The 12,500-nt window shown below is 41.7% G+C and overlaps 1 protein-coding gene across 1 annotated transcript in view; it reads left to right on the forward strand.

Annotated features, from left to right (window-relative positions):
* Positions 1 to 12,500, forward strand: part of LOC123505618 (C-type lectin domain family 4 member M-like) — a 51,848-nt gene that overhangs the window by 8,077 nt on the left and 31,271 nt on the right. The window contains exon 2 of the mRNA XM_045257154.1: positions 11,977 to 12,027. Coding sequence (XP_045113089.1) covers positions 11,977 to 12,027 — 51 coding nt within the window. The remainder of the gene's footprint in view (positions 1 to 11,976; positions 12,028 to 12,500) is intronic.

Below are 12,500 nucleotides of genomic sequence, written 5' to 3' on the forward strand. Positions count from 1 at the left end.
ATAAACTAGATAAATTGATAAAGGAGAATATGGAAATGAAAGAGAATGAAGAACAGGAAAAAGAGTTTATAAAACTGAGAGAAAGGATGAAATAAAAGGTGGAAGAAAACGAAGCTAGGCTAAGAGCGGAAAACGAAGAACTAAAAAGGAAGTAGCTAACTACAAAAAGCAGATGGAAGAAGGACTCAGTAAAGCCGAGAAAGAAAAAGAGAAGCTGAAAGATCTAGTAAACAAGGAAGAGGAAAGAGTACAGAACGTGATTAAAAAAGAAGTACAAGCATGGAGAGTCCAAGATAAGAAAGATAAGGCTGATTTTCAGGAGGTGATTCAAGAACAACTAAAAGAAAAAGAAGAAAGTATGACAAACAAAATGATAGGAGTCCTCAAGACAAAAGAAAATCTAGTTAGAGAAATTGCAGAAAAAAAGAAGAGTGTAATCGTATTTGGAATAAAAGAAAAAAATATAAAATATAGAATAAAAAGAGAAAAAGAAGAAATGAAATCAATCAAAGACCTACTGTAGAATCTAAACGACGAAGATAGGCAGAACTTAGAAGAGGAAGTAGAAGAAATAAACAGAATGGAACCATATCAAGAAGGAAAAACGAGACCAATTAAAATACTACTAAAATCACAAGCAGCAACACAAGAAATATTATATAGAACAACAAAACTTAGAGAAACAGAAGGCTGCAAGGATATCTATATAAAGAAAAATAGAAATGAGGAAGAAAGGAAGAGATACAATGAACTGGCAGCAGCAGTAAGGAAAAAAAAATGAAAGGTCAGAAGAGGAAAAAAAGCAATTTTTTTTTTTGGAGAATTCTAGGAGACAGGATAAGGAAATGGTATATAAACGAGAAGGAAGAGAAAAAAGTGGAACAAGTTTAAAAATGATAAAGGCAAAAGACTAAAAAGTATGTATACGAACATAGACGGGGTTTTATCAAGTAAATTAGAATTAAGAGATTACATAAGGAAAGAAAATCCAGATATTGTATGCCTGGCTGAAACAAAACTAAATAAGGCAATCAAAATAGACTTGGACAATAGGTATAATGTATGGAGAAGAGACAGAGTGGGTAAAGGAGGAGGAGGAGTCATGATTATGTTAAGGAAAGAGATAGTGATAAATGAAATGGAATGTGGGGAAGGAAAAGCAGAAGTATTGTATATTAAGATGCATATTAATAAAAAAGAGATAACAATCATTGTAACATATGTGCCACCAAAAACAAATTCATGGACCAATCAAGAATATAAAGACATGATAGATGACACAATAAGGAGTCTAACGAGAATTGTTAAAGAAAGGAAAAAAAAGTGATATTAGTAGGAGATTCCAACTGTAAAGAAGTGGACTGGGAAAATTATGAAAGTGGTATGGGGGAAGAAGCCTGGGGAGAAAGATTCCTGAACCTAATGATAGACAATATGATGGACCAGAGAGTAAAGGAATGCACAAGATTCAAAGGAAACGACGAGCCGATTGGACCTAGTTTTTACAAGGGGTATACAAATGAATGATGATATAAGATATAAGTGCCCATTGGGAAAGAGTGACCATGTAATATTATAAATAGATATAGAAGAGGGAAAGGAAGATAGAGACGATTCATACAAAGGAGACCGATTAAATTACAGAGAGGCTGATATTGAGAATCTCAAGAACTATTTTAAAAACGTAAACTGGGAGGAGATGGAAAACTCAGAGACGATGCAAGAGAAATATTACTTATTTTTGGAAATATACAAAACAGGAGTCAGGGAATATGTCCCGAAATATAGACCTAAAGAAGAAGGAAAGAAAGATTGGTTTAATGCAAGGTGTACTAAGGCAAAGGAGAAATGAGATGGAGCATGGAAAAGGTTGAGGAGAAATAGAAATCCAGCAAATAAGGAAAATTTCAAGGCAGCGAGAAATGAATATGTTAAGGTGAGGAAGGAAGAGGAAAAGAACTTTGAAAAGGACATTGTCGAAAAATGTAAGGAGCAACCAAAATTGTTCTATAGATTCATAAATGGAAAAATTAGGTAAAAAGAAACAATAGAAAGGTTAAAAGGAGAGAACGGGATGGTGGAAGACCCAAAAAGTATGGCAGAACTATTAAATAATAAGTTCCAGGAGGTCTTTACTAAGGAATCCAAATTTGAAAGGCCACAGGGTAATGGAGAGACAATCTATATGAAAGAGATTAAAGTAACCAAGCTTGAAATAAAAGAGTTAACGAAGGAACTGGGTGAAGAGAAGGCAATGGGACCAAATGAAGTCTCAGGCAGAATACTGAAAGAATGTAGGGAAGAACTAGCAAGTCCTATATACAACATCATAAAATGCTCAATAGAAAATGGAACAGTACCAGTAGAATGGAAAAGAGCTGAGGTGGTTCCCATATATAAGAGTGGAAGGAAGGAAGAACCTTTAAATTAAAGACCGGTATCACTAACTAGTGTAATATGCAAGATGTGTGAAAGAATAATAAAGAAACAATGGATCGAGTTCCTTGAAGACAACAAATTAATATCAAATAGCCATTTTGGTTTTAGAAAAAGACGGTCGTGTGTAACTAATTTATTGAGTTTCTATTCTAGAATAGTTGATAGAGTACAAGAGAGAGAGGAATGGGTTGACTGTATTTATTTGGATTTTAAAAAGGCGTTTGACAAAGTGCCGCATGCAAGATTATTATGGAAGTTAGAGGAGAAGGGTGGCTTGAAAGGAAGCACATTGAGTTGGATAGAAAATTATTTGAGGGGGAGAGAAATAAGGACGGTAGTTAAAGATATGAAGTCCAAGTGGAGAGCAGTAGAAAGCGGAGTGCCACAGGGTCAGTATTGGCACCAATACTTTTCCTCATTTATATTAACGACATGCCAGAAGGAGTGAACAGCTACATAAATCTGTTTGTAGATTATACGAAACTGCAGAGTTATAAAGCAAAAAGAGGATTGTGAAATACTGCAAGAAGACCTAAATAAGATCTGGGAATGGAGTAAAAAGTGGGAAATGGAATTCAATGTGAACAAAAGCCATGTCATGGAAATGGGAAAGAGTGAAAGACGACCCGTGGGAATCTATAAGATGGGAGATGGAGTAGAACTGGAGAAAGTTAAAAAGGAAAAGGACTTAGGAGTGAGGATGGAAGAAAACAATCAACCAGTAACCCATATTGATAGAATTTTTAGAGAAACATATAATTTGCTAAGGAATATTGAAATAGCATTTCACTACATGGACAAAGATATGATGAAGAAATTGATAAGTACTATAATAAGACCCAGATTAGAAAATGCAGGAGTAGTGTGGATCCCTCATAAAAAGAAACACATAAGGAAATTGGAGAGACTACAAAAAATAGCTACAAGAATGATTCCAGAATTTGAAGGGATGACATATGAGGAGAGACTAAAGGCTATGGATCTACCAACCCTGAAACAAAGAAGGGAGAGAGGAGACCTGATACAAGTTAATAAATTGATCAACGGAATGGACCAAGTGGATAATGAGAAACTGATCCTGAGAGAAGAATCCGAAGCACAAGATCGCATAGTAAAAAGCTGAGAAAAGGAAGATGTCTGAGAGATGTTAAATAATATAGTTTCCCGCAAAGATGTATTGAGACGTGGAACAGTTTAAATGAAGAAGTAGTGTCTGCAACGAGTGTGCATACTTTTAAAGTAAGATTGGATAAGTGTAGACATGGAGACGGGGCCACACGAGCATAAAGCCCAGGCCCTGTAAAACTACAACTAGGTAAATACACACACACACACACCGCGTATTGTTGTGGTTAGCACACTCGGCTCACAACCGAGAAGGCCTGGGTTCAAGTCCTGGGCGCGACCAGGCAAATGGGCAAGCCTCTTAATGTGTAGCCCCTATTCACCTATCAACAAGTAGGTACAGGATGTAACTCGAGGGGTTGTGGCCTCGCTTTCCCAGTGTGTGGAGTATGTTGTAGTTTCAGTCCTACCCGAAGATCGGTCTATGAGTTCTGAGCTCGCTTCGCAATGGGGAAGGCTGGCTGGATGACCAGCCGACAGCCGTGGTTAATTACACACACACTGTTACGGCCCGCCCGTAACATACCCCACTACCATCCCCTCCTCCGCTTGCTACCTCGTTCGCCACCTCTCCACCTCACCTTCCACGTCACCGTCTCATGAACCTTCCACGTCACCGTCTCATGAACCCTCCACGTCACCGTCTCATGAAGCCCCGCCACTGTTTTTCACGCGGCCCCATTCGACTCAAGCGGAAGTGTCAAGCCAGCTCCCCTGACTTCTGGAAGTCAGTCGAGGTCAAGGCCTCAACCAGTGAACACAACGCCTCTTGGACTACCGTGGACTACCTCACCCAGCACTTCACCACTGCGACACCGCATAAGTATCACTTCCCCTCGTCCCGTTTTTTCCACATTGCCTCCATATAGGATTAGTATTATTGTTAGGTATTAAGTTGGGTTCTTTGTTGTATTTATTTATGTGTTATATGTATATGTGTATGTCAGTTTCATGTGTTTCATGTTATATCTATATGTATGTCAGTTTCATTATTGGGTTATTAAATAGCTTTTAAAGTGCCCCCTTTGCATTTCCTCACCAGTTGAACCTGCAGTGTTTTTTTTTTTTATTGTTATTGTTCACCGGCTCCCCGATGCCAATCTTACCCGTTTAACCGGTGAACGTAACAATTGGCGACCGTGACAGGACTATTATAACCCTTGTTCAGTGTTCCATTTTTCCAGTGACTTTTTTTCTGTGATTACATTATTTTTTGTGTTTCTGTGGTGTTGTGACTTTGATGTGTTTTTTTCTGTGACTTACTCTGCGTGTGGTTTAAATTTACCTTTGTGCGATCAAGTGGCTCCTTTTGGGTTAAAAGTGCTTCGTGACTTTCATTGGTATCGCATAGCAGTGGTAGAGCAGGAAACCAGGTAGAAAGGCGTGTTCACCGATAGCACTTATCTCTATTTTTGCACATAGGCAGGTGTGTAATAAGTGTTATCCAAGTGTTGGGATCATCATATGTTCATGCGAACCCTCAATCCCTCACTTCGCGGATCATTTTTCTCGCTAGTTAGAATTGGCCATTTTAACTAGTCTCTCAGACTAATCCGCCTCCTTATCAATAACAAGTCTCAGTACAATTCGCTCCTCACTCTCAAGTCTCGTAACTAGAGTAATCCGGATCCCTCTTAATGCCGTAATTCTCTAGTTTACCCCCTCATTAGTGATTGTACTCATAAGTGTTTACTTAAGTATAATCTAGGTAATTTCAAGGTTGCCTTTATTATCACTCTGCCAAGTTCCTCACTTAAGTAATTCACTTATCATTTTTTTGTTTGTTTAACATCTATTTAATATGGCTTCCGCTCAGTTTAACGTTGAAGATTTTGTGCTGACCCTTCTCTGGAACAACTTAAAGGTGCTAATATAAAAAAGGACCAATGGAAAGCCATCACTGAACATTTTGATGTTCCCATCACGTCTCAGATGACTAAAGAGGTCGTTAAGAATGTAGTTGTTGAACATCTAGTGCAAGAAGGTCAGTTGCTAGGAAATGCCATAGAAGAGTTAATTCCCATGTCAGCCTCTACGAGGACTATAATACACAGTCCCCAGGAAAAACAGGATAAGAGTAGGATAAGTCAGTGGGAAATTGAGAAGCTTAGACTAGAATACCGGCTGCATAAAAAAAACAAATGCAACTACAGGCAGAAAAAGAAGCGAAAGAAATGCTACAGGCAGAAAAAGAAGCGAAAGAGATGCAACTACAGGCAGAAAGAGAGGAGAGAGAACTACAGGAAAAAAAAGAAGAGAGAGAATTTCAGTTACAACTTAAAAGGCAGGAGAAAGACTTAGAAATTCAGGAGTTAGCCCTACGAAATGACGCTAAGTTTAGAGGGGAAGAAATAGATATAAAGAAAAAGTTGGCAAGCTTTAATCCCGCTACAGCTGCTCCGCTAGTTCCCCCTTTTGATGAATCTGATGTTGACGGGTCATTTCGCGCTTTTGAGAGCATTGCTAATAGGAATAAATGGCCCAAGGATCAGTGGGTGTCTCTCCTTGTCCCTAAGCTAGTAGGAAAAGCTTATAGGGTATACAACGGCCTTAGTGATGAGGTAGAATATGAAGAGATCAAAGGTAACATTCTAGACGCCTACTCTATCACTTCTGACGGATACAGACAACAGTTCCGAAAGTATGTGAAACCAGACTCTCACACCTATGTTGAATTTGCTAGTGAGAAACTAAGACAATTTAAGAAATGGTTAGCCGCCCTTAACATTACCACCTTTTCGGAGTTGCTCAATCTAATGGTCCTGGAAGAATGGAAGAACAAGTTACCCTTTAATATTCTGAGGCATGTGGAAGAACGGGAGAGAGTGATCTTATGTCTGCCGCTAAAGTGGCTGATGCGTTTGCTTTGTTGATGGGATCCCTGGGTAGTAGAGGTCGTGGTTCACTATCTAATGTTAGGTCCTCCTTTGGGGAAGGTTTTGGGGGCGGGTGGTAAGCCGACCGGATTCTCGCCAAATGCATATAATTCCCCTGGTGTACATACTGTAAGAAACCAGGTCACACGATCCAAAAATGTAGACACCCAAATTGCAAGGCCTCTCAACGTCAACTTTCTTTTGTGGCCCCTAAACCTAACACATTTGAGAACAAGAAACCAGTGGCCCTAGCTAACCCTGTCAACTCTCCTCTAGAACTTTATGACTCGTACATGTATCAAGGTAAAGTGTCCCTGACTGATGGTAAAGACAAGGCAATAAATGTCAAGGTTCTGCGTGATACAGGTGCTGCCCAATCCATCTTAAGGGAAGATGTCATCCCTAACATCAAACAGGCTTTCACTGGGAGAAGGTGATCCTTACAGGTCTCGAATCACAGCTCTCCTATCCCTTGGCTAATATTAGCTTACAGTGCCCGTTCATTTCAGGAGAGGTTGTGGTAGCCATTAAACCTGGTGAACTGCCAGTACCGGGGTACATCTTGTACTGGGTAATGATCTTGCGGGTAACTTGGCTGTTCCAAACTTAATTGTTCTTGATTCTCCCTTAACAGAAAGTCCCACTAAGACCCTGGACGAAACATCCCTCACTTCTTCCCAGTGTGTGCAGTCACCAGGTCTCAGTCCAAGTCCCCTGCCCTTTCACCACCTCCTCCACCAATGATTGCCTCTACTGACAACTTGTACAATAACATCATTTCAAAGGAGAATTTGATTAATGCTCAGGAACAGGATCTCACTTTGGCTAAGATCAGACATGTTGCCAGTGAGACAAAGGATATGTCTAAATTGCCTTGTTTTTATTATCAGGAAGGAGTCCTGATGCGTGCCTACAGACCTCCTGAACTGAAACAACTAGACACCTGGTCAGAAACACATCAAGTTGTCATCCCTTGTCTGTAAGACCAGCCATTATAGAACTAGCTCATGATGGATTGTCAGGTCATCTAGGCATCCAAAAAACCTACAAGAAGGCTCTTCAACATTTTTTGGGGCCAGGAATGAAAAAGGATGTGTCACACTATGTAAAAACATGTCACATATGTCAAATTGTGGGTAAGCCTAACGAACGCCTTGTGCCAGCTCCTCTGACGCCTATTCCAGTTCAGACGGAGCCCTTCGAAAAGATCGTTCTAGACTGCGTAGGGCCCTTACCCAAAACCAAACGAGGGAATCAGTATTTGTTAACCCTCATGGATCCCACTACCAGGTACCCTGAAGCATTCCCTCTTAAGAACATCACATCAAAGACCATTGTAAAACATCTAATACATTTTTTCACCTCGGTAGGAATTCCAAAACAAATTCAGTCTGACAAGGGTAGCAATTTCACTAGCAATTTTTTCCAACAGATAGTGAATGAGCTAAACATCGACCATGTAACCTCCTCGGCTTACCACCCCAATCCCAAGGCTGTCTGGAGCGGTTTCACCAAACATTAAAATCCATGATGAAGAAGTATTGCTTGGAGCATCAAGGAGACTGGGATGAAAGTATCTCTTTCCTTCTCTTCGCTTTAAGAGAATCTCCTCAAGATTCTTTAGGTTACTCCCCTTTTGAATTACTCTATGGTAGACAGATCAGGGGGCCTCTCAAAATATTAAAGGATCAATGGTTTACTCAAAATACTCCTTCAAGCCCCAGTGTGTCTGACTACATCAGTAACCTTAAGAATAAAATCAGTGAAGTCAGATCTTTTGCTAAATCAAACTTCCTCAAATCTCAAACTAAAATGCAACAAAATTCTCTTCCCAAATCTGTCATGAGAAGTTTCAAACCAGGAGACAAGGTTTTACTTTTTCTGCCACTCCAGGCAATGCTCTTCACAGTAAGTTCATGGGACCTTATGTTGTGGCTCAAAAACTAAGTCCATTAAACTATGTGGTCCACACTCCTGACCGTCGTAAGGATTCCCAACTAGTTCATATTAATCTAATGAAACCTTACCACTCCAGAGAACCAGAGGACGACTTGTCTCGCACTGTACCTGTATGTCTGGTAGGGAAGGAGTTTGGTCCTGTGCCCCCCCAAGGAAGAGTCCGACATCGAATTCCTCTTCTCGTCACCTAAAGGACGCCCCTCAAACAGCCAAATCATGTCCAACCTTGATGAGGTTTTTCTTTCCTTAACACCTTCACAACAGTCTGATCTTAAAAAGTTATTGCTAGACTTTTCAGAAATCACGGGTGACCTTCCAGGACTTTGTACTACTATCCAACATGATATAACATTAATATCTGATGACATCAAGCCTATAAGACAACCAGCCTATCGCATTTCACCCATTAAAAGAGACTTGATGAAAAAAGAGGTAGACTATCTGCTCTGTCATCACCTTGCAGAACCTAGTATATCCCCCTGGGCTTCTCCCTGCCTGTTAACATCTAAGCCAGATGGTAGTAGTCGATTTTGCACCGACTACAGGAAATTAAATAAAGTGACGGTGCCAGACTCCTACCCATTGCCCTTGATAGAGGACCTTATAGATAGCATAGGAGTAGCCAAATTTGTAACCACTATAGATTTACTTAAAGGTTACTACCAGATTCCCTCTCGGACGAGGCCCGAATAATATCCGCCTTCATCACCCCCTTCGGGCTATACCAATACACAGTGATGCCCTTCGGCTTGTCTAATGCTCCCGCCACCTTCCAGAGGGCTATAAATTACATCACCCAGGACTTGGAGGGAACATCTGCCTATCTGGACGACCTGGTGGTGACTTCGGACGACTGGGTGACACATCTGACCCGTCTCCGGAGGCTGATGGGTCGGTTGCAGGAAGCCGGTCTTACAATCAACCTGGCCAAGTCCACCTTCGGGAAGTCTACGGTGGTCTACCTGGGACATGTGGTGGGAACGGCAAGGTTCGCCCCAAGAGAGCCAACGTGGAGGCCATCCTTGGCTTCCTGTCCCTACCACCAGGAAAGCTCTCATGAGGTTCTTGGGGATGGCTGGTTTCTACAGACGATTCTGTAGGAACTTCTCCACCCTGGCCGCCCCTGACGGACCTTATCAGCACTTCCGTCCCCTTCCACTGGACCCCGACCTGTGACCAAGCCTTCCAACATCTCAAGGCGTTCCTCTCCTCGGAGCCAGTGGTCTGGACGCCAGATCACTCCCGCCCCTTCCATCTACAAGTGGACGCGAGTGGAGTTGGAGTGGGTGCTGTCCTCCTACAAGCGGACCCCACAAGCGGCATCCTCCATCCCATCGCCTATCACTCCACCAAGCTGAAGAAACACCAACTCAACTACTCCACCATCGAGAAGGAGGCTCTGGCACTCGTCCTGGCGCTCCAACGTTTTGAGTGCTACCTTCATCCTGGTCCTCAAACTACGAAGGTCTTCACCGATCACAACCTCTGGCCTTCCTTCACGCCATGAAGAACCGAAACCAACGCATTCTTAGGTGGGCCTTGTTAACTCAACCCTTCAACTTGGAAGTCCACCATATCAAGGGGGTGGACAACATCATCGCCGACGCCTTATCAAGATCTCCCGTCTCACCTCCTTCATGAGCCCATTACGGAGGTCTTAGGGGGGAGGAAATGTTACGGCCCGCCCGTAACATACTCCACTACCATCCCCTCCTCCGCTTGCTACCTCGTTCGCCACCTCTCACCTCCCTTCCACGTCACCGTCTCATGAACCTTCCACGCCACCGTCTCATGAACCCTCCACGTCACCGTTTCATGAAGCCCCGCCACTGTCCCGAAGTTGGATTCACGCGGCCCCATTCGACTCAAGCGGAAGTGTCAAGCCAGCTCTCTGGCTTTCTGGAAGTCAGTCGAGGTCAAGGCCTCAACCAGTGAACACAACGCCTTTTGGACTACCGTGGGATCCACCTCACCCAGCACTTCACCACTGCGACACCGCATAAGTATCACTTCCCCCTCGTCCTGTTTTTTCCACATTGCCTCCATATAGGATTAGTATTATTGTTAGGTATTAAGTTGGGTTCTTTGTTATATTTGTTTATGTGTTATATGTATATGTGTATGTCAGTTTCATTATTGGGTTATTAAATAGCTTTTTAAGTGCCCCCTTTGCATATCCTCACCAGTTGAACCTCCAGTGTTTTTTTTTTTATTGTTATTGTTCACCGGCTCCCCGATGCCAATCTTACCCGTTTAACCGGTGAACGTAACAACACACACACACACACACACACACACACACACACACACACACACACACACACACACACAGACTCACGCGCGCGTGTGTGTGTGTGTGTGTGTGCTAGGAATTACTATTAAGTCATTCCTAGCCAGGTACACTTTTACGGCATACGGAGGTATACCGCAAACCTACTTCTCATCCTTCCGGTGTTCCCTCTGCTTGTTTCCTTTTGTGCTTCAAAGAAAAATACGGAATACAGTTGCAATTTAAAGTCATGTAACTTATCTTGCAATGCAATATACATTACATATAGCTAACTACACATTCATGCAAGTAAAGGTAGAGAATATCCAAAGCTAGTTGTGAACATTGATGTCTCCCAGAATTAATTTTTTTGCGAAAGGAAAGCTAATCGGATGTGTTGTACTTTAGAGGTTATTAATGAAAGATGTCTTATAGACCGAGAAGTCAGGTGAGAGGTATACAACAAAAATTGATTTTATTCGAGAGTGACTCTACAGTCGTATCAGATGCTGAAAAAATTCAGAAGATTCCCTATTCTCGATTTCATTCCAGTGGAATGTTGAGTATACATGTATGAAACAACATGATTGTTCTAGTGCCAGTGTTCTTAGTGTTCAGAATATTCCACCATCTGCCTCAGACTTCATTACCACTCTCTCACTAAATTCATCCGTACTTTCAATTGTTACCTAACTTTTTTACAACTTCATTTCCAAAGTGGAATAGAGTCTTCCCTATTCCTTTCTCCATATGGAGATTTCAGTATTCACCACCAGCTTTTGACCTTTGGGAGTCATGTTCTGATGATAATGCTGCAGCTTTGCTATTCAACACAGCCTGAAAGGCAAGCATCTATATAACATTTGTCTGTTTGGTCAAGAGATTATTAGTAGACAAAGAAAACTGACGATTAAGGAAAGCGCAAAACTCAATGTGAGAGTAGCATGTTACTTGATTTTAATTGTAGCCATGACTAAACTGTCAGGGGGATTAACATGCACCTATGAGAGCATAACATGGAAATTTATATGGCATATGAAAATCCTCCACAGAGAAAAAATATTATCATTATCATCAGTGTTATTATGATAATTTTATCATTATCTCCCTTTTTGTCCTGAGGCAGAAGACATCGTATAGGAGAAAGATGTCCCACTTCGGTGAACCTTGATAAGAACAGCCGATTTTTAAAATATTTATTTTGTCCTTTACTGTATCTTAATTCCTATTTACAGAGATGTCAACACAGGCTGCTGGTACACGAGAAATAGCAAGGCCTTCTCTGCTTTAATGGCACTGTTTCCCCAGGTGTGCGTGGCGGTGACGGTGGCGGGAATGGGAACGACAGCTGCAACAGAAGTGAGCAAAGGTGGTGGTGACGTGTTAACAGGTAGTGGTGTTGGTGGTAGTGGTTGAACTGTTTCTTCACGCCTGGCTGCGGAGTGTGATGCAGTCTTTGTTTGGAATCAAATGGGATAATTAGGTGATTCACTGGTGTTGGCAATCCATCACTTGTTTCATTACTTGAGAGGTGTGTCTCAAAGTGGCAGAAGATAGCATCGAATGACGGATGTTTCATTGTGCTGTGCATTATAATCATGGTGGTAGTCTCGCAGGCTTCCTTTTCCGTGCTTACGCTCTTGTGCAACTGTGACTCCATCAAGGTTATCTTAGAAGATGAAATTTATATTTCTTAACAGAATAGTACCGATACATCATAATAAGGGCAATTCATCCTGGTAGGACCAGAAGCGTGTCAAATTGCGTGATGGGAGCCCGCTGGGGCCAATCTTTTACCAACCCCAAAAATAGCATTGAATGGGTCACAGCGG

Source organism: Portunus trituberculatus, chromosome 18 (genome assembly GCF_017591435.1).
Source record: "Portunus trituberculatus isolate SZX2019 chromosome 18, ASM1759143v1, whole genome shotgun sequence".
NCBI classification, from domain to species: Eukaryota; Metazoa; Arthropoda; class Malacostraca; order Decapoda; family Portunidae; genus Portunus; species Portunus trituberculatus.